The 23,612-nt window shown below is 36.3% G+C and overlaps 1 protein-coding gene across 10 annotated transcripts in view; it reads right to left on the reverse strand.

Annotated features, from left to right (window-relative positions):
• LOC124171690 (tubulin monoglutamylase TTLL4-like) overlaps positions 1–23,612 on the reverse strand; it is a 59,435-nt gene that overhangs the window by 13,573 nt on the left and 22,250 nt on the right. For all 10 annotated transcript variants that reach the window (XM_046550940.1, XM_046550936.1, XM_046550937.1 and 7 more), the window contains 12 exons: positions 20,644–20,802; positions 18,511–18,621; positions 18,258–18,426; positions 17,805–17,916; positions 16,695–16,902; positions 16,480–16,606; positions 15,803–16,019; positions 13,021–13,152; positions 12,012–12,179; positions 7,644–7,729; positions 7,206–7,327; positions 2,722–2,795 (listed from right to left, as the gene is read on the reverse strand). In XM_046550940.1, the coding sequence (XP_046406896.1) occupies positions 2,722–2,795; positions 7,206–7,327; positions 7,644–7,729; positions 12,012–12,179; positions 13,021–13,152; positions 15,803–16,019; positions 16,480–16,606; positions 16,695–16,902; positions 17,805–17,916; positions 18,258–18,426; positions 18,511–18,621; positions 20,644–20,802 (1,685 nt within the window). The remainder of the gene's footprint in view (positions 1–2,721; positions 2,796–7,205; positions 7,328–7,643; positions 7,730–12,011; positions 12,180–13,020; positions 13,153–15,802; positions 16,020–16,479; positions 16,607–16,694; positions 16,903–17,804; positions 17,917–18,257; positions 18,427–18,510; positions 18,622–20,643; positions 20,803–23,612) is intronic.

Consider the following 23,612-nt stretch of genomic DNA (forward strand, 5'->3'; position numbering starts at 1 on the left):
ATAAGGCATTTTAAGCAGAAATATTGATCACGTAACAATCATCGGTCGCACGTTAGCTACAAATGTAAAAAACACAACAGATGCCTTGAATGCAAAAGCGGAAATGAAATTGCTATCTCTTATGTCGTCACCTATAGTTAGCAAAATTCAGGTCCGGCTAAAGGGTGAGTGTGGGAAAATGGAGAGAGCAGGGTGGCAGGGAAGTGAAGAAGTGCCTGATTTTTTTGCCAGAGTTAACGTCTTCCAATCGCACGCTTAAGGTCAATGTGCTGTCATGGCACACGGACCAATTAATAGTTGCGCTTTTGAATACACGTCTGCAGGTAAATGCGTGGACAGTGCCTGCACGTGACTCCGCCTTGAAACATGATCGAAATATCGATTTTTATTTAATTCCATCTATCAAAGTTCTGCAATCAAGTTTGAGAGATTTCTAAGGTTTTATGGCGAAATTCACGGCTATTTCCAGGTTTTCTCACGGTATACAAAATTCACGGCTTATTCACAGTTTTAAGGTTTTCACGGTTGAGTGGGAACCCTGATAAATATTTTTAGCACTTGCCATCATTACCATGTATTATACGCTTTCAAAGCCTGTACAACCTTTTTCCTCTCAGTTAGAACCATGGCCTCAGGTATAAGTAGCAACTTAGCAAACAGAAAACCTCAGGAATGGAGTCAATGATGGGCTTTGGTTGCTATAAGCGGGTCCGAAGTATGACGGCAAGAGAAAAAAGACAATACAAAAAAGATAAGACAATACTCTTGTACGCGACCATTTTTGCTCTAGAGACAAGGGAAATTGATAAGCCGAAGTGACCTGATTTCACTGTGTTAAAACTTAAGTATGAGTCTCAAGTTAAAATGACCAGAATGAAAAAATAACTATAAGAGAGGACAGTGCTGAAATGAAAACATCAAATCATACTAGCTGCATTATATTCCCATTAGATTAACAATGGGCAAATACAAGAGCCTGCAATGCTGCAAGTTAGAAAGAGAGTACAGCTAATGACAAATTAAAAAAAACAAGTCAAATACTGAAACACCTGAAGCACATTTACACCAGCATCTGAAGACGAAATCTTAATCCCATGATAAATTTCACGCCATGTTGACTTTGCTTAGTGAAGTCACCACAAAAAAGTGAGTACAAATTTTTAAGCAACTATCAACTTGACCCTCTAAAGAAAATAAATCAATCCTTGTTTGTGCTCAAATAACATTTACAACTTAAATATTCTGTACGATTAATAGCATTACAGTCCTGAATTGAAGCATGGTGACTTGAACAAAACCCTCAAAACGAGGTTTAAGATTGAAACAAATAACAACCATGCAATACAGTGTTATACATTCAAAGCCGAGTGTTTCTCAGATGCAATCAAAAAGAGATAAAATCAACTATGCCATATCCGGCTGAATAACACATAAATGCATTTCCAGAATCACCCAATCATGAACAGATAAAAAGAAGTACTTTAGTTATTAGAAGATCCATTGTTTTTCAGCATGTCATTATTCATGTTAACATAAGACTAACTTTAATAGATGAATATGTAGCAATTATTATTGACAGCAAGAGACCAACATTACTGAAATAAACACCTTCAGGAAGAAAGAGACATTTACCAAAGATGATTTAATCAAAAGTCAATGAATTCAGAAATCCATTTCAAAGAGGCTGGCACAGAAATTATTCCTGCAATTCAGAAAAGGACATACTCCCACAATAGATCAGGAAAATGTTGAAATAGGGAACACCATAAAAGCATATCTCACCAGGACACACCAAAGCTAGCCTATTCAACATCAAAGAAAAAGTTTCAACGAATCCAAAAAATCACTACAAAAATCCACTTTGATGATTTAACTCAGCCTAACTCTATTTATAAAACTGTCATGTTACAATCTACACATCTAGCACCATATTGCTAAATACAAGACTAAATCTATTCCAATCTGCCTCTACATTTTTCTCCTACTCATTGACGTTCTACTGGTTTCAGTTCTCCCTTCATTACATCTGCACTCTACTCACTCACTCTGTTCTGCACCTGCCAAGACTTTGCACCACAGAGCAAACAATTCATCCTTTTTCGTGGAATATCATAGAGAGAGAAAATTAGAGCCTTTTTTTATAAAACAGTACACAGAATAACAAAGGAAAATAAATGCAGCACAATGTCAACATTTATATCAGTAAAGAAAGAGGATAAATGAAAATAGAATTCAAACTTCAGCAAAAATAGTCACAATGAAAGACAAAATAAAATATTAGGTAACAATAAAAATAACTGGGATCCTCGTTCATAATAAATCATAGGTAGTATGCAAACCAATTAAATAATTCATGTAAGAACAGATTTTATTAATTCATCAAGAAAATTAAACTGCTTTTCGTAACAAAATTACAAATCAATAATTTGCTAATGAAATATAATTTGTTTCTTTTCCGACTATAATTCAGACAGATGAGGGAAAGAAAAATCCACGCAAACTTTGTTGTATTCAAGACGGCAAAGGAAGCAATGAAATTGCATAGTAACATTTCCCTGCCAGAGATAAAATCGTAAGTGATGAGGCAACTGACTGAAAATGATGATTAATCCAGAGCAACATAATGCAATACACATTGCATGACCTTCCATAAATCCTTACATACACTGGCTATTCTAATTTCATAATTCTAATTAATAAGATGAAAAATTATGTAAATACCTTAATGGATGACATCGATAAAGGAGTCCGAAGATGTAGCCTGTTTCTGCAGAGCTCTTGAAGGAGTTCGATTCCTATAAAAAATATCTTTCAATCATAGAGAATGGACTCAAAGAAATGCAAGAAAAGAACTGATAATTGCCCTGCTGAAGGGCATTCATTGAATCATTAATCGTATGCCATACCCTAGATGCCATACAGCAGTTTACAAAGCATGGCAAAGAAAGCACCTTCACGACCCTTACAACTTTTCCAAAGCACAGCATAAAGGGATGGCTTTTTACACAAAATTTGCACATGAGCTCAGCACAATTATGAACACCAAAGGCGGAAATTAACTACAAAAAGTCATGTTAGATGAACAGGAGTCAAAAAACACTCAACTTCTGGCCAGGTATGCTACCAGTTACAAACCAGGTCATAGTAAGATTGATTTTCAATGAGAGGTCCATGTTTAAAAATTCTATTCAGGTTTTATGCAAACATCTTGGATTCAAAGGAAGATCTGGGTCCAAATCTAAGCCTAATCAAATAATATTTTGAAATTTCCACTTTCGGTGTTCGAAACTGTAAATACTTAAAGAGATGCCAAAACACAGCCACTACAACGGTAAAGCTCAAAAAAATTATCACCTGGAAATTGAATACAACTATAGATCTATGGCCATCAAGGCAGACCACAACGCTCACAGGATTTTATGATGAGAATTTAATTTTAACCATCTCTCTTTGATAAAAATACAGTAAAACCCCGTATTTGCGTCGGGATTTATGTTTTCCCGCATATTGAAAATTTTTTTGTGTCACATCAAATTTCCTATCTTTCCAATGTATATAGAACCCTATATTTATGCTGTTTTCTTTTGTTTTCCCGGTATCTGTGTCGAGATGAGCTGACTAAAAAAATAATTTACCCACTAAAACAGTTACTCGAGTTTATAAGCCTTTACAGACCATCTTTTGGCAACTCGGATTGTCAGTCTCAACATAGAATACCATCAAGAAATCATGATGCGATCATAGAACATGCAAACCAGTGCGGATATTTGTCAGAAAAGAGAAAATTTGTGAAGAATTCCTGGCATGAAGAATTAGAACGAATACTGAAAGAGTGGTTTTTAGGCACAGGATCATCAAATGTCCCTGTGTACAGTACACTCCCAATTATCCGGGCTAATGATGGGGAGAGACGGCACAAATAATCGGAAAACACAGATAATCCAAACTGTCACTTAAATGTCTTGCAATGTTCATTAGTTACGTTAAACAAACAATATATTATAATTTAAAGTATACCGGGACTAGCCGCGGTGATAACTTTTACGGGAGTCACCCGCAATGCACAATTGTGCGAAAGATCCACAGAGAAAAAAATCATTCGCCTTGACCGGGATTCGAACCCGGATCCCCCGATTTCCGGTCGACTGCTTTAGCCAGTTAAGCTACCTGAGGCGTCATTCTTCCCTGAAAAAAATATCTACAGGGAAGAATGACGCCTCGGTAGCTTAACTGGCTAAAGCAGTCGACCGGAAATCGGGGGATCCGGGTTCGAATCCCGGTCAAGGCGAATGATTTTTTCTCTGTGGATCTTTCGCACAATATATTATCATTTGTGCAGTTATTCTGCAATTTAAGAGTGCTTCCCAAACTCATTGAGAGCTTTCTTCCCCAGTTCGCGATCTTTTTAGCAGCGATAACGTGGTTGAACTTGTATTATTAATGCTCCATGTAGGTAATGCCTAGTTTCGAAAACCACATATCCGTGGCTGTGTTATCACGGACACAGAAAAGTGGTTTGCATGAATGCTTCAAAACCACTGCTCGACGTCGGAAACTACAGTGTCAGGCACCATGCCACGTACCCGCGTCACGCACAAGTTGCCCAGGTTGCAACTGCTGCGAGACGTGTATCCATGATCAAGGAATGCGATCGTGCACTGCGAGGCTTGGAAAACAGAAAAACGGTGCTCCCATAAAGGCAGCTACGAAGGGGATTCTAATGGAAATAATAAGCCCGGTGTATCCTAGCATTAATGCCGTAATTCCGATGATTTTGTGTCCGATTTTTTCATAAAGATCGCAGAAAAATAGAGTGAGAGTGAAAATTATGCAAGGATATTCTGCAACCTGGATATACTGCAGCCGGATAATCGGAAGTCAGCTGTATGTCGTCATCTTACGAGAAAAAGCATTATATATAGCCACAAGCTTGGGAATCAAAGATTTTACGGCATCTAATGGTTGGTTGGATGGATTCAAAAATAGGTACAATCTTGCATTGAAGACGGTGGGTGAGTGGTGAACGTAAAAGTGTTAACATTGAGACTGCAACTCAGGGAAAGCATCTTAACTGATTAAGACTTCCGGAAGGTTACAGCGCAAAAGATGTTTTCAATGCAGATGAAACTGGATTATTTTTCACTGCGCTGCCAGCAAAAACACTGTGCTTCAGAAGGGAACAATGTCATAAAGGTCAATGTCTTAGTAAACAAAGACTTAATGTCTTATTAATCAGATGGAAGTCAAATTCAGATGGAAGTGAGAAACTTCAGCAGCTAGAGATTGGCAAATCAGCAAGTCCTAGGTGTCTCAAGTATGTAAAACAGTTGCCAACGAGATACACTGCAAATACCAAAGCATGGATGATCTCAAAAACATTTGAGGATCAGCTCCATGCTCTGGATGCAAAAATGGGGCCCCAGAACAGGAAAATTATGCTGTTTATTGATCAGTGCATCAAATACAAACTTATGGAATGTACAGTTTTAATATTTTCCTGCAAACTGTACCAGTGTGCTCCAACCATTGGATTTAGGAATAATTCAATCATTTAAGGTGCATTATCAAAGAATGATTGAAAGAATGGTATCTCTGCATGATTGTGGTAAGGAAATAAAGACAATGAAATTGAGTGTACTGGATGCCTTGCACTACTTATCATGGGCCTGGAAACAGGTTGAGGACTCTAAAATATACAACTGCTTTTGAAGGGCAGGATTTCATGTTGATAGTGTTGAAGAAATTCCAGCTGACTTGACTGGTGACAATGATACTATAGACAACGAGTGGAATCTTCTTGAGACAAATTGTACATCTTCATAGTTTGTCAAAATAGATTCATGTGTTGTGACAACTGCGGTAAGGAGTAAAGATGACCTTTTGGATAAAGGCCTAGAGGAAGTTGCAGATGAGGAGTACACAGAAGATGAAGAGGCTCCTTTGCCTTCATACCAAGACACAGTATTTGCTATTCACACACTAAGGAATTGCTTGTAAGATGGAAACTGCACTGAGAAAATGCTTGATGAACCACAAAAAATTTGAAATAAAGTGCATGATATCATTAGACAAAGGAAGCCCAAGCAGTTGAAAGTATTACACTTTTTTTCTTGATAATACGTTAAATAATAGATTGCTTCAATTATATACTTTATAACTATACCTTATAGCAAGTAACACCGAAATGTTGCTGCCATTGTAATTCTTGCATACGTTTGCAATTCTTCTTTCAGTATTCTCAAATAAATAATGCTAATCCTCTGTTTTAGTTTATCAGTCAGCTTTTTATTTTCAACACATCCCGAGCAAATAAGTTAAGTAAAAGTGAAAATTCTCCTTTTCCCACTATTTGCATTTTTCCGCGATATGCCCTTTTTTCCCGGGGTCCCTAGAAAAGTGTAAATAAGGGGTTTTACTGTAGTATCATGACCCTAAAGCCAAATTTTCTGGGCTCATTATATTGTCATTCATTAGTTACAAGACACCAAAGTCAGAGAAATTTTGAATTCCCGTAAGGCTGAAAATGAACAGTTATTGGTTAAAGCCGTTGTGACATCACTTGATTGATCCAAATGATTATTCTCTATTCCTTAGGACTAATGGTAATCTGAATTCCATTATAAAGCGGTCCAGCATATTACTGAACAAGACTGTTCTCTCTGGGAAAATCTATTTTGTTTGCATGGTATACGTAAGAATTAAATGATTATAATTTTATTTGATTAAAATTTAAAATATAAATTTAGCAATCAAAAATACAGCAACCTTTATAGCATAGCTAATTGTCATTGCTCAGCACATTTCCATTTACCATAAAAATATCCCTCAGTTGAAAATTTAGCCACTCAAGCTTTGAAACATTTTTGGTAGACATTATATTTTCCTATACATTAACTGGCAAGACTAAGGGCACCACTCTTGAAAGCTCCATCAGAGGGCACAATTTTACAACACTAAACCCCCCCCCTGCATCTTTGGAGGGCCCATTTAGTGTTCCACCCTCAAACAACCTATCCACAATGAAATTTTGTGAAACTTTTCCATGGTGGAAATAAGACCTGCGTTTCAATTCTCATGCCCGTCTTCTCCTGGAGTGAATCAAAAATCTTTATTGTGAAATTAGTGAATTATCATTATTTAATATGAAACCCATGAGATACACAGAATTTAAGCTGTAAGATTCACATTTGGGTTAACTGACACACCTGCTTTTCTGTCCTGGTGATATCGCTTCTCCCAAGCCTCGTGAAGCATATTGTAATAACGAGGGCCATTAAAAAACTTGTAATATTTCTGCATTCCGGCAGATGGAAAAACTCTCTGAAATCTGGAAAAAATTACAAAAATATTAAGCAGGCACCTTTTATGACGATGATTTTGACTGGCAAAAGATTAATTATTGAAAAATTTTATGAGTTTAACCATCATAATAATTAGCTACTTAATCCTCAACTAAAATGCAATTAATTAAACACAGCTAATTTTGGTATCCCCTGATTCTCGCTCTTTAAAAAGTAACAAACACATTTCCCAGGAATAAGGAAAAGATGAATTCATAGGTGTATTTAGAGAGCTGTGCAAATGCTGATCATATATTTAGAAATCTATTCCAAAATAGAGATAACATACAAAATAACTATTACCTATCAGCTTGGGATAACTCATCTTCAGATATCAGTAAATGCCGTACATCATCTGGCATCAGAATCCTCAGAATTGAATCAATGTACTGAAAATAAAAAAATATGCACTCAACATATGAAAAAATAGCACATCTAATTCAATTGCAGCAATAGTACCTGCATTGTGATCAACAACAGATTCTCATATGACACAAAACAACACATCATATCCCTGCAAATCATACAAATGTACACCCTACATTTACATACATTTAGCTGATTTAGTTGTCAATACTTAATATCCCACTAATGGCTTACGAACTCTTCCACTCAAAATGAACTTCCATTTAAATTTAAATAATCTAACAATTCTCATGAGTGGGACAGCCACTTAATGAACACCAAGTTGACCCTAACTCAAAAATTATTATTGACTAGAAGGTAATGATGAAAAGTATTCTATTTTTGCTTGCATAAAACATCATTTATATTTTGCTTTGTGAATTTGCAATTTCATAGAATATCAAACAATAAGTAAGCTATACACATCACAGAGTCAATGATGGTTTTTAAGTTGAAGGCATTTTTTTCCTACTACATACAGCAAACTCCCGATTATCCGGGATAATGACGGGAAGAGGCATCACGAATAATCGGAAAATCTGGGTAATCCAAACTTTCACTTTCTTGTAATGTTCATAACTTAGGTAACTTAAACAATACATTATTAATAATGCACTAAGTCCGTTATTTAGATTGTTTTCCGACTCATTGAGAGCTTTCTTCACCTGACCACGACATTTTTAGGGGTGATAATGTGATTGCACTCGTATTCCCACTGCTTGATATATTCCCGCCAACTGCCTACCCAGGAGAGCACCTGGCTGTGACTAAAGTGATAACTAGTGATGGGTCGATTCCAAAATTTTATTGATTCCGATCCCGATTCCGATTCTGACATTTCGATTCCGATTCTACCGATACCGATTCCATCGATTCTGATGCCATAGGCTCCAAGAAAAATATGACTTAATTCCAGGCAACAAGAAAACCACTTTTAAAAATATCACTCTATAAAAGAGTCAGTTGACAAAAGCATTTTCCATATCATCACTATGTAATTAAAATATAATAGCTAAATTTCAAAACAGAAAATACCTGAAAAGTGGTGTTACATGATAGGTATTACTTTAGAATATTGGCACTCATAATATGTTGACCATATATATATGTATCAAAACTACAAGGAGAGCCCTGAGTACAGAAATTTTCATAGATGTAATAAAGATTACATACTACATATATGAATCATGTAATATTTGGCCCTTTCAAATTCTCAAGCAGAAAAACTTATTATTCTACATACTCAGCCAGCAGGTTTTGACGTCTCCACATTTCAGTATTACTGCCTGCAGAAAATTGCCTTTTGCTACACACTTGTGTGATTGGGCAAGTACTTTCCTGCCAAAATTGCAAGATTATGGAGATTTTGGAATTTTTATTAAAAATTATATCAACGATTTTTTTGGATCTTGAATCTTCTTGGAATTCAAGTGGACGAAGCGAACGAACTAAAGAACTAAACTTCAGTTTTGTAGATCTAAAAAAATTCTATACTTCTCACGTCATTTAATCAACCTTAAAATCTCTTGCTTTTTTTTTAAGTTCAACAAAAAAACTAAACGCTACAAATTAATATCACATCGGACGGACGCAGTAATAAAAAAGGCTAAAAGAGCCTTGTGGTGTGACAACTCCCCCTTCCGCGCGACTCACCTCGGCGAAGTTGGAAAGGGAAAAAGGGTATCGGTTGTTGCCTTTCACGGAAACAGTTCATTTTTCTCTCTCTTAAGCATGCTGAAATAATCTCTTCACTTTACTTCAATACCCAGGGCATATTTCTTATGCGTGGAATAGCTCCGAAAAATATCCAATCTTTAGTATTTTCACTTGAGTAATGCGCTAATTGTTCAAGTCAATCTATACATAATCCTTTTTAACATCCTCAGTTTAGTGTTTTAAGTCAATGAAGACGATTATACATGCTTTAAATTACGATTTTCAAGACTAATGTTTTAAAAATCTTGAGAAATCGGCCTCAGTTACCGAGCCTAGGAGTTCCGCGGCGTGTAGCTGAGCTTTGACGCGCGATTGAAAAATCGCTCTTGTTTCCTTCATCGCAGACTTTTTTTTCCAAGATTTCTAATTAGTACTCTTTAGAAATCTCTACTTTATATTGTGGTTCAAATTTTCCGAGATATGTTTTTCGTAAACGAAAGATAATGTCTACTTTATGTCAAATTTCATGCGAAAAACGGGTCGGCCATTTTGCGTCGTAAAACCAGACAGATGAGAGCCAAAATCTTCAAAAGCCATTGAAAGTATAGGCAAAGCACCAGATCAAAGGAATGTTTCGTTTTTTATTCCATAAAACTCATACCAACGCAAAACCACTTGGATAAATTCAAAGATTTTTTTAGGAAAAACGATATCTCGCGTGGCATTGAAAAATTGGTCATGTTTGGGCCGTTGTATCTCACTAAAGGTTCGTAATTATGTAAAATGGCATATAAATCTATATCTGGTTATGATTTATGATTATTTACGCTACGTTTCAAGCCTCTATCCCCAAAAAGGTCATTTTGGACTTTATTCCAGCTTTTTCCGATTTCGGACCAGTGTGCGCCGGGTAGGAAGACGATCGGCCGCCGCGGCTGGCGTAAAGATATTCGGCGCCCACGTCGACAACTATAGTGTGTTCGGCAAGCTGAAACTACCAGGTCAAGGCATTAGAATGACTTATCGGCTTTAAAAACTGCATTATTACATGAGTTTCATGATAGCGCTTCCTTTCGGCAGATTGCTGGACCTACTAGCCTCGAAAGCTCTGTAACCTTAATTACTCGACTCGACATTCGCCACTAATGCTACTCGAAACGCTCGAGTCGAGTACCAACTACTCGATCGACTTGAATTTTTGAGAACTCGCACATCCCTGGAAGATATGTATTTTGTCATTACGATTACGTGGCGCGAAAATTCAAATGACTGTTGGAAACGCGGTCGTATATTTTGTTGTTTGAAGTACTAATGGAATCGGAATCGATTTTTCACCATGGCAAGTACTCGTTTTCGATTCCGGTTCTTGGTCGAGAATCGAGGAATCGAACCGACCCATCACTAGTGATAACTAATTCTATCGCCTGTGCTTCGACTTCCCCCACCACCTTCACTTCCACTACTCCTCCTCCTTCAGCCTGGCCTTGACTGATAGCGGAATAAACACGCCTGAGTGCGACAACATCTCTGGTTCCCTTGGGCCGTATTCAACCTCATGTGATACCACAGCAATAGTTACACATTAGCAATATGAAATACACATTTAAAGATTGTAGAATACATTTTTCTTAATTTATGGTTAGTTAATCATTAAAAAATCTTCTAAATTTAATCAAGAGTTTTTTCCCACCACTCATCATCTACTGCAATGCTAGAGCAGACATTCACGTAAACTTGAAACATCCCTTGTCAGCAAGTAAATAAAATAATTCCATGTTACAAAGTTCTAATAGTAACATGTAAGCCCGGTGTACCATGTATTAAAATTCAATAATCTTGGTGCTTCTTCATCTGATTGTATTTTTTATTAAAACTACAGAAAACATCGAAGGAGCATGAAACTCACACACGGATAATCCACAGCCGGATAATTGAGTCTGCAGTAATATGTAAAATCTTATCTTTCTCTCATGACTACTACCGAAGGATAACAATAGAGAGATTTGAGCAAACCATGAAATAGAAAAAATTTATTCCAAACACATTGCAAAAATAGAAATGAGATTCACAACTGCCATTCATAACTAAAAGAAATATCCCTTCTTCAATCATTTTCAAAAATATATTGCATTGAAATAAAATAACTAAAATTAAAAACTAGCTTTAACTAAATAACTAAAATTAAATTGTTAATTTGGCCAAGGCATTGAAAAAAGGGCTGCAATAACATAGCAACAGCATTCATGATTCAACTTTCAGTTTTCAGACCAAATATGTCCATAGTCATTTCTATTCCTTAATAATTATTTGTAACTCAAATTTTGCATATCAGACAAAGAAATTCAACACATCTCACATGTGATATCTCACATCTCAATGATAAATATTTAACTCAAAACCAAACTTAAAAACATTTTATCTAAATAAAAACAACACAGTCTCCAATAAAAAAGAAAAATTACTTTTCTCACTTCATTTTCAGCCTAGCTGCATAAGATTATAAGCTAGATGCAAAATCAAAATAAGAATTTCAATGCTTTTCATGCCATGAAGTCAATTTAGTTAATGATTTGATGAAGTTAATTATCCTGATACTTTCACTTCACTCACCTTCATTTGATTGGAATACATTTCAGTGTACATTAACTGCTTCCTCTTTTCTTCAGATGATAGGGCTTTGGTGTATATCCGTTTATCAAAAACAAGACCTGGATACGATCCACTGCCTTCAGCTTCCTCGTTTAATTGAGCACCCATTAGCTGCTTGATTAATTTTCTCTGTAAATACATAAGAGTATTTAATCCAGTGCCTAGAGAAGTTAATCGTGGCATGTACCAGTAGTATGGTGTAGAATTACTCAAAAAAAAAAACAGAAGGGAAGGATGCCAAGAAGCCTACTAAGACAAAATCAAACTAGGGAAGATGATTTTTCCAGGTTAGAAATTATACACAACTGTCTCTGGGTATACTTCTTCCAAACAGAAAATAAACAAATGCAGTGCATGTGAAGTACATCAGGGTTCAGCAGCCCGTGGCCCGCACACGGCCCCCTAAGCCAAATATTTCATGTGATTTGCATAACTATATCTCATCATTAGTTATATACTTAGAATACTTACTTAACCCATAATGTGAGCATTACTGAAGTGGATTGACAACAATTTCAAAGTATAATCATGGGAAAATGATAGTATTTGTGGCCCACATATCTTTGCCAAAATAACAATGTAGCCAGCTATAAGCCAATTTGAACTGGCTGTCACGAAAAGGTTGCCAACCCCTGAATGTCACCCTAACCATTCTACTGAAGTAGATGATTATCTCATATCGAGGGTCTCATGTTTCATGACTTGCATTAAGGGATTTCAACTGCCCCTGCCATGTTATTTTCACTTTACCACAGTACCGTGGAGACTTTGAAGGCATCTGTATCCAACAAAGTGAATTTACCTTCTAAGAAACTTTTTGCCAATTTTAACAACAAACAAGCAATGACGATGAAAAAATTCATCCATAATTACTCTCTTCATCATTTTTACCTTTCCTTGTTTTAAGTAATTCACCATAATATTACAGTTAAGTATGACTATGAACTAGAAGAATTATTAATAAACTTACCCTACAAGACACAGAAATTTGATTTGAAGGAGGTAGGTGGTATCCGACTAAATTTAATAATTCACTCATCATTGGACCCTTAACACTCATATCCAACTTGGACGCTGTATTCAAGGATGGTGATATGTTTACCTAAAACAAAAAGTAATGATTAATTACTTAGCACTAACCAACGTCAACTGAAGTCTGCTGTAACACTTTTTCAATAGTAAAATGAACCCTTGTTTTTTCTCCCCAAAATCTCTCATAGTCTTCCTGTATTCTTTTCTTCCCCGTGGTAACTCTTTGATCCATTTGTTCAATTATTACCATTACATAAGGAAGTAAAAACTTTTCCGTTATTATGCCTCAATCACTTATTTATTCAAGATTAAGTACTGAACCATTTACAATTGCACATCATATTCATTGACTAATTTTGGTCCAGTCTCTCTTCCTTCCTTCATTGGAATCATTTCTAGTTTCTCAGCAATATGAAGCACAATTTTCTTCTGCATTACTGTCATATTCATCAGGAGAGCAAACAGAACGTTAAACCTATAGTCATTTTGAAAACTTGCCACACCAATGATATAACAATACCCACTCACAACTTTAGTAATAGTTACACCAACAGATTGGATCACCAGGCCGTTAAAAAGTCAGCCAATCCATGAGGACCTTGGGTGCCTGCTGAATAAAGTGGGGTGAGGTATGGGAAAGAAATACGGCGCCTATTGTTAACATCAGGCGATTAGGTCAACATCAATAAGTTTTCATTGCTTTAGCCCTTTCCACCCAACCCCACACGATCATGCGGGTTCGATTAAAAATTTCCCCGGGTCAATTCCGATTACTTTTGTGCATCGAACGGGACTGCAATGATCGTGTCATGTTCATGCCAGTTCCAGTCTAAGCTTCTCTCTTTTTTTCATTTCGCTCAGTGACCTACAGATGGTAGCAGGATCATGTAAAATTCATAGAAAGGGCTTGTTTTGGTGGTTCAGGCTCATTTCGGTGCTACATATGCATATGATGTTGTACGACTAAGCGATGGTGTGAGGTGTGTTTGGGGAACAGCGATTGGCTGCAAACCATGTTGGCACAGGATTTTCCACCCCTCCTTTTGTACTGTCATGGGACAACTCTTGCCAGCCAGACTGTCTGCAAGGCATCGAGGAGTACGGTTATCCTGCAGAATGCAACACTGCATCACAATTGAGTGCTAACTCACGATTGTGATGAATTGATCTAGCTGGGCGTGCAGCCTGAGCCGAAAAAAATTGCTCTCCACAGTAAGGAAGAACAGGCGAAATGCTGAACAGTTACTAACTTCACACCGGATTCAATGATACTTTGTTCAGATTATGCCCAAAGTGCGAGTTCCTCTACGCCACACCACGTCGCATCGGCCAAATCAAAAGGTTCCAATTTCGAAATTTGAAATTTTTGAATGCCTGTATCTCGGAAAATTCTTGAATCAAATAACATAGGAAAAGGACTAACTGAAAGTCCAATTTACGTGTGGCTAAGAGTGGGTCACCATGATTCCATAGACATTAAGCTTATTATATTGCGTGCATACTGAAGGAAGAACCTTAATTGATGCTCTTGGGCACAGCACACAAGAAGCTTAAACGTGGCGCAATTATGAAAACTTAGCATAGTGTATATCCACCTAAATGCCGTTGCTTATTAGTGGAACTTTGTAATAAAATTTCACTTTGTAACCACTAGGACCCAGACTGAGGTTCATAATTTCATAATAAAGGTTCTTTTACTTTAGATTGGTCTCTTCGTTGGGATGAACGATTTTCTTCATAATAACGAGAACTTCGCAATAACGCTGTTTGAATCAATGCGAGTCTACTGTAATGTGGAGTAAAATTCAGAAAAGTTGTAGCATACCAAGGTACTTCCGCTAATATTTACTTGAGCTGAACATAAAAATTCAAATGAACTTCTTCCATAATCCTACATTGTGGGTAATTTTTTTTAATAACTTGCAGTTTGTCACGTCAATATGAAAAGACTAAAGGATAGGAGAGCAGAATGGAGAGCTGCGTCAAACCAATCCTAGGATTGTTGACATATGATATGGGGAGAAAACAGCCCTTATAATCTGCAAACCGAATGATCGGGAGCTGGATAATCGAGAGTTGACTACACTTGTGCATTTATTTTGATGCATGAATTCATAATTTTTAATCAGAAGTACTTGTCACTTGTTTCTAGGTCACTTGGTTTCACTAACATGCATCCAATTAATGGGAAATTAGTAATCATTTTGAAAGCCTGAAAGAATGCAGTCCCATCTTAGCCACATTAAAATGGAACACAATAATGAGAGCAGGGCAAAGACAGTTAAAATAATGAAATGAGAAATGATTGCCCTACCACCCTACCACCGCTACATTAGAAGCATGCTTGAACTGAGAAAACTGAACTCTAGAACTGCATTATGCTAACATTTTTCACCACACAATTATTTCCCTTTTGTGATGACACCATTAAAACTGTTCAAGCCATAAAGAATAGCAAATACAACTGTGACAAATGTCTGATGCATTATTTCCCATGTTTCCACACAAATAAGTCACAACTCAATGCAATAAAATTTTGTCAGAAACACTTTTAGACATTCAAATTCTACTTTTCATCCATTTGCACCCTCTGTCCAACCTCTTACAGTTTCATTGTACAAAAACAGTTAATAAAGAATCACAAGATCGTTCTTTGCCTTGGCAATGGAATATGACTTGTCTTATCTTATTTCCTAATAGATGATACAAATATAGCTCACCTCTAACAGCCATGGCTTCAGCTCATCATCTAATATAATATCCAGTCCAAATAATTCATATGCTGGGTAGTTTGAGCTAAGGCAAGTATTTGAACACCTGGAGATAGCACTTTCTCCACTAAGAAATGTTTTGATGGCAATGTCCACTATTTTCTCCCATAAGCCATCAACATTAATATTCTTTTCCCTTAAAAAGCTCCATAAACTGCTAAGGGTCCTGTGGAAAATAAAAAAATCAATAAATAACAACGTAAATAGCAATGAACTAGCTAATGTCCAGCTTAAAATTTCACAATAAACTTTCATTACTAAAAGGTGTGGTTATTAAATATGAATTAATTTTAAGCATGTAATAAACACTAACATAGACAAAATTGAAACATGCAGAAATTGACATGTTAAAAAATAACGAGAGTGGGATCCCCCTAAAATGAGAGATCCCTGATTTCATACACAAATTTCATATCAGACATAATCCCCCAAACAAGGCATTACATGGATCGCTCACTCGCTAAGATAACTCTGAACTATTCTGGGATGTTTCATTTGAGTTTCATTTCAATACATGATTATACAGATTAAGTATTACTCTCTGCTGCATAAAAAATCCAGAATTTTTAAAGAGAATAAAAAAATAAGAAAATCACAAGACATTTGCAAGTACAAATGATACAAACCATTTATGCCCCTGGCAAGCTGAAGGATCTTGGTTTGCCATGTACCTTGAACTTTTTTTGTTTACAGAATAGTTTGTTAAATGCACATATTTATCAGAGAGTGTGCTTGTGTCTGGACTGTACACATCTGAAATAAAAAAGAACAACTAATTTTAGTACTTCTATTTAAGAATTAATTAGAGATTATGCACCACAAAAACAAGAATACTACCCACCTGAAGCAAATCGAACTAAACCCTCTTCATAAACATACAATCTTAATGGATGAACACTCGTAATCAATACATACACTCGCAGGTCAAATTTCGTACTGTCAATGAGGTAGGGATTGGCAATGTATTTTTGTACTACAATGGGTTTGCTATGAGGAATTTGGCCCCAACTGTGGATTACAGCAACTCCACTTCCACGTGCTCCAGCAGGCTTTAATAGTAAAAGGAAAAAATAGAAAAATTAACTTAAAAATAGGTCATGAAATTTTACTCAGCCTAACAGCACAGATGACAAGAAATTATTTTTTAATGTCAACGAGATGGGATTGATTTTGAAGAAAATGCAATCTCGTTCATTTATTTTCAGGGCATTAAAAACGTGTGTCAGGTTTCATGGAATTTAACGATCATTTCACGTGGCTGCTTGGTGCTAATGCCTCAGGAGACTTCAAATTCAAGTCAGTTATGATTTATCATTCACTAACTCTGCGAGCAATAAAATGGTATTCAAAGAAGCATTTGCCTGTCATTTGGATGAGAAACAAAAGGGATGGGTGACACAAGAATTGTTTTTATACTGGTGTGAAAATTCTTCCACTGTCGGCAATGCATTATGAACCCCTGAGATGCATGCATTTTTTCCTAGATGAAATTTTTTTGAAATTCCCTCCTTATGTGCCCACCCGCACATAAGGAGGGAATTTCAAAAGTAAGTACAAAGTTTTAATAACATGAAAAAAGTCTTTGAATGCTTGCCTATTACCTTTAAAGATATTTTAAACTATAAAAATTTATATAAATAAGGTTTTCTAAGGCTATTAAAAGGATTATATATGGTTTATAGGATTTCGATTCCCAACATCTATGCCACCAGGAATGCATATCTTCCCAAAGTTAAAATGATCTCAAATAAGGTAAATTCAGTTAGCCCATAGACCCCAAGGACCCCAAAGGCTCCCTTGCACTAAGTGAGGCATTGGTGTACATTCTTAAACCTGACATATGAATGCTGATATTATTTCTTTTATAAGAAAACAGTCAGCAAGTCTTTTGCTAGCTTTCAAGAGATAATGTAGATAAAATTACTGAAAAGGAGACTAAAAAACTACTTACAGGTTTCACTATCCATTTAGTTGACTCCTTCTTTTCTTCTGCTTCATTCCATTCCTGTTTTAAAAAATATATGTCTCCAGGAAGTACGTACGTCTCAGGCACAAAATAATACCTTCAAAAATAAAAAAAATAGCACATAAATAGAACAATAGACTGAAGGACAAGTACAGAATATTCCATTCAACAGAACAAATACTACTCAAGACAATTTCTGAGTCAAAATAAACCATAATAGAAACGCAAAAGTATTAAACATGACCTCTGCCATGACCAAAGTATTTCCCAACAGACTAGCCATGAATCAACGTTTTTAAGCATTCATGGTCATTTTGGTTTTCAGACAGCATATTTAAGGGATTTCTATGTACAGACTTGATGAGACACTATTTACAGGAGCCTACACAACCACAAAGTCATGAAATTCAAGAATTAGCAAAACAACTTAACACTCACTCAGCTGCTCCATACACATTTTTCATTTTCTTCAAGTTATTGCATAGACTATCTTTTCTCCCTATGTAGAAACCTCCTGGAATGTGATTGATTTTTTGAGACTCCTTTACGTGGGAAAAGCCAGATGGAGAAAGGTTTTTGGCCCATGAGCCAACGAATTCATCGCAATCTGAAAAAGAAAGGTTGATGACTAATTTTCACTTTAGGGAGCTTAATTATAATTCATCTAATTTTCAAAATTTGCAATACTTACGGCGAACTAAATCAAAACCAGTATTTTTAATAATAAGTTGAACAACTGATGGAGTAAACTTCCCTAGCTTCCATTTTGCAATGCTTTTTATGTCTTCGTGGATGGGAGGACCTGAAATAAAAGAATTTGTATCATTTTATGTCAGCTGACTTTCCTGTATCATCTTTTGTCACTGCATTTGCTGAAAATATAAAATTTTAACTTCATGAGGTTTCCTATTGACTATACTTGTCTTGAGCACCTAACCATTGACAGATACTTCGGCAGACAAGCTATCACTTATGCAGCATATACTTAAATACTTGATCAGAATTGAACCATTTTGTGCCTTCAGTCAAAAGCTGCTGGCCAATATCTATTACCTAATTTTTCTAGCTCAAAGAAAACATTTATTGCGATCATCACTAAATTTAAATACAAAAACAAAATAATCAATATGAAATTTTCACAGTGAGCCGGTATTTTTTGGTAAAATAGGTAGACGCATATTAGAGCAGAGTGCCCTACCTCCAACTAAGTAATAGCTATCTCCTTCACCCTGTTTTTTCTGATAGAAGAGGGCTAAGTTGATATTATTGGTTCAATTGTACGCAGTTTATTACTATTTAAACTAGGTCAGGAATGGAAAGGAGAAAAAGAACTTGTGAATAAAAACTTAAGGAATATACTGATATCATAACTGCATTTCCAATACTTCCCAGTTATTCTCATTTTTCTAGTGTCCATGACTAAATGTGCACTCATCAGCGGGGATAATCAAGAGTTGACTCTTCAAGTGCCTTCACCTAAGTGTACAAACCAAATGAGCCACTCATTAACCTTTTCCCTACTGAAGATGAAAATTTACATGTGGACGTTTCTTGACCCAGTAGACGAAAGCCGCGTATTTTCGTTGGAGATTTTCTTTCGCAAATGAATAAATGCCGAATATATATGTTTACTAGCTCTCCCCCTTTTATGACGGTCGGGGGTGTAAGACATCTTTGTTTCGGGACCCAACATTGCAGGTTTTAGGCTTTACCCTTGAAATCCAGGAGCAGGTACCCGGACCCCTCATCTTATATTACCCCTCTTAGCGGTAAGGGACCACAGTCATACAATTGTTTATCCAGTCATGTTTCGAAATTAATATTTCTTCTTTTCTCAAGAAATAAGAATTGAATTCTTTGTCATCTGAGCAGCGTTTACAATTTTTAAACGAATTTCTATGATTAATATTAACTTATAACTCAAGTTCTGAATAAACATCAACATGGAAATTGTTGCTGCATTAAATGCATTAATATTGACATAAGAACTTCATTTAAAATTTGACAATGCTCACAATGGAATTCAATTCAAAGTCTACAATTTACGCGCAAGCAACAATTATCCATATGACAAATACATATACGCAATCCATAAGTTGACCGCGAACCAATGCTGCAGGTAGGGTCATAATCCCGGAAAGGAGGGAGAACAACTACTCTAGGATCCCAAGATAATGCAGAGTCCCTGCTGGGAGAGGTCGAAAAAGGTTCGAGCTGAAAGCTTTTGATTATCCGCAAGACCCTTATTAACGAATGTCTTGCAAAAATGCTCCATACCAGGGGAAATAAGTCTCTTGCAGCTCAGTACAGCAGTCATGCTAAGAGGAAAACTCCACCTTCTCGAAAGGGTTAAGGGGTGCCATTAATTATGTGAGGTGATTTAGGCTATTTTTGGACCCCCCCTTACAGAGATATCATGAGAATTGGCTCAACTCCATCACTTTAATCGCACAAGTGATTGTCCAAAATGCATATTTTCAGGGTTAATATGTTGATTTATGCTTCATTGCGTTGTATTAAAAAACAATTATTATTTTTTATCTAAGATTAATTGAGACTAGTACATGAGATTACTATGATGATAGTACAGAATCACAATTTACACCGTTTCTAGCAGAAAAAGAATTATTTGGTACCTGCCAGAACCCCTCCTCTCCCCTACCTGAGATTAGGTGAGAATCTGCTTAACCCCCTCCCCCAAAAATGCCTCACGTGGATGGCCGCATGGATGCCCCCTTAGTATCAAAACCAGTCTATTCCATTACAGTCACCATTTAGTTTGTAAATCAGAGCAAGAATGTATGAAGTTGCGAAGAAAACAAACCTTTTTCATCATGCTTGGCAAATTGAATATATGGAGGGACATATGGAAAGAGGGAGACACGGAGGGGAAGGTGGGAAGCTCTGGCTTCATTTGGCTCGTCACTCTCTTCACTCTTGTCCACCTTATTCTCACACATGGATTCAGGCGCCACAGGTAAGTCTGAAAATATAATGCCACATGAAAGAAATTAAGAAACTATGGCAATTTGTAGTAATTCAACTTAAAAATTTAAGAAATCACACAAACAATCACTTAAGTTATCAATGCTGGGTTTATCTAAACATATAAAAGAGGAAAAACTGTTTGTATGTCCACTATGCATTTCCATACAGCTGCACGGATTGCGACCAAAGTTGGAACATCGGTGCATCTCATGCTCTTGAACCCAATTATACTTCTTTTGGTTGTGTTTGACACATCCTTTGCAGTGTTTTCTCATTAGTGTTTGTTACATCACATCATATAACTTCTGCAGTTGGATAACCTGCCAGCTAGGCACACTCTTGACACACTCAAAGAGGAAACAAAATTCCTGATACATGACCACTAATTCCAAGTTACCCACTTTTCTGGGAACTATCCTTCCCAAGCAACACTAGGTGGCCTGCTTGTTTTCAATAAATGATATGCACAGAATTATTCATATCTCACCCTATGTGGCCTATATTGTGACCAATAATTCATTGGTCACATGTGCTATACATGAGGAAATAAATTGAAATCCAGCATTAATTACTTTTACAGGTCAATGCCATCCTAAAAGTCCATAATTGTGTATCCTTACAGGCAAACCATAATTGAAAAAAACTGGTATATTACCAAACATTGCTGCAAAAGCTAAATTGGAGGCTGAAAGCACTTTTTCCATCCATACACATCAAATAGATAATGAATAGAAAGGTTCACTCTTTCATTAAGAATGAGAGGACTAGCGAGTTCAGCTGGAGCTTCCTGAGAAATGGAATACAGGATATAGTTAGGGTTTCTCTGAGACCCACCTATGATCATCCCTCCTCAGTATGATGATAATATCCATACAAATAACATAACATTCCAATCCTTCTTTTGCAGCAAGTCATCCACTCTCCTCATAAAAAACACTCTTCACACAAAAAACTATCTCCTTTAAGGTTTTACACCAATCTATCTCAGTCTACAAACACTCTTATCTATCGCAGTATATATCTACTCACTATCAGTCAGAATACACAATCTATTTCAGATTTCACATCAATTTCAAATTTTCAATGTCCAATTTTTTATTCCCCTGACCTTATCTCAATGGAAAAGCAGTCCAATAGAGGGATTGTGGAAAAATGCAGCAAGGAATATTGTGAAAAATAAAGCCAAGCGAGTGTTAGTAGTAGTAATAACTGAAATTAACTCACAAAGTGCAAAGTCAAAAGAGCTAATCAAAAGTGAAGGAGAAAAGACCTAGAACATGCTGTATAAAATAATAATGGAAATGCACTCATGTGGGGAAATATCAAACAACTTCAAGAGGCACATCATGATCCAGATTAAAATGAAAAATAGTGGAGAACTGTGAACATTTTAGGACAGTAAGCCTGACAACGCGTGTCTAAGATACTGACAAGGATCATTTACAGAAGATGTAATGAAGGGCAGAGGAGTACCTGACCAATGAGATGAGGACCAATTCGAATTATAGAAAAGCAAGAGGCATAAGAGAAGCAGCATTGGCCGTTAGGCTACTCATAGGGAAGAGAATGGAAAAGAGCAATCCCACCTTCATTGCATTTGTGTACAGCAGACTCCTGATTATCCGGCTGCAGTATATCCGTGAACAATTCTCACTCAGTTCATATTTTCTGCGATCTTTATAAAAATATTAATCTGACACAAAATCACCTGAATTCCTGCATTTGAATTACAGATGGGTCAAATAGCAGATTTCTCAAACTCGAATATCAAATTCTAATAGTAAATCATAGCTCGAATACTCGAATATCTCAATTTTCAAATACCTCGAATACTAGAATTGCACAAAGCATATTACATATATGTCATACATCTATTTCACTTGATGAATATATAAATAAACAGGTATATACCAAATACATTTTTTAAATCAACTTTTTATTTTAAATTTAATGAAATCATTTGATCAAAAACATCATTAAAATCCATAATTAACAACAACATAAAAACGAAGAATCATTAAAAATTAGAGATGGGTGGAATACCAGATTTCACGAACTCGAATATCGAATTCGAATAGTAAATCATAGCTCGATTACTAACGTCGAATAATAGCGGTCCCGCTCCCGATGCACAATTTTCCTGGATCTGCAGTTTGATGAAAATTAGACGAAATACATACAATGTGTCATTAACGGCTATTAACGACAGGCACATAGTTTGAATCTTCCCCACCAGATGAAACTTCCATAGGGAGAAGCTCAATGCCGTGGGATAGTAACATAAGCGCATTTCCAAAATCCGCTACCCTCACCCCCCAGTCAGCTCTAGCCTCCCCCCTCTAAGGTTTCCTTTTCTCCAAAATTAATTAAAAGATTCCAGCCCACGCATGGATTGTATTAGGAAGACCTTAGCTTTGAAAGAAAATATCAAGATACACGAGAACAAAAGAAACCTTCTTCATGCCTCCCCCTTTCTTGCCCGCTGACCTTTTTCATCTTACCCCCTTCAAAGTTCCCCATTTCTGGAGGTCAACTGCAGCATGAGTCACATAATAGCCCAAAAGGTGTCTAACAATGACTTTCGGCAATTGGTATTATTATTTTATTAGATTGAAATATTAGTAATGTGCACGTCATTTGAAAAAGAATGAGACCAAACACAGCGTATTTATAAGGTTATTTAAACATTTTAACAAAGAAAATAGTTGGAAAAATGCAATGGAGACTTAGATTTCTGCCTTCACCCATGGTACACCCATTCCTCGCCTAGCACAATGTCGATATAATGCAAATTCGTTCCTCAGG

The sequence above is a fragment of the Ischnura elegans genome, chromosome X (assembly GCF_921293095.1).
Source record: "Ischnura elegans chromosome X, ioIscEleg1.1, whole genome shotgun sequence".
NCBI classification, from domain to species: domain Eukaryota; kingdom Metazoa; phylum Arthropoda; class Insecta; order Odonata; family Coenagrionidae; genus Ischnura; species Ischnura elegans.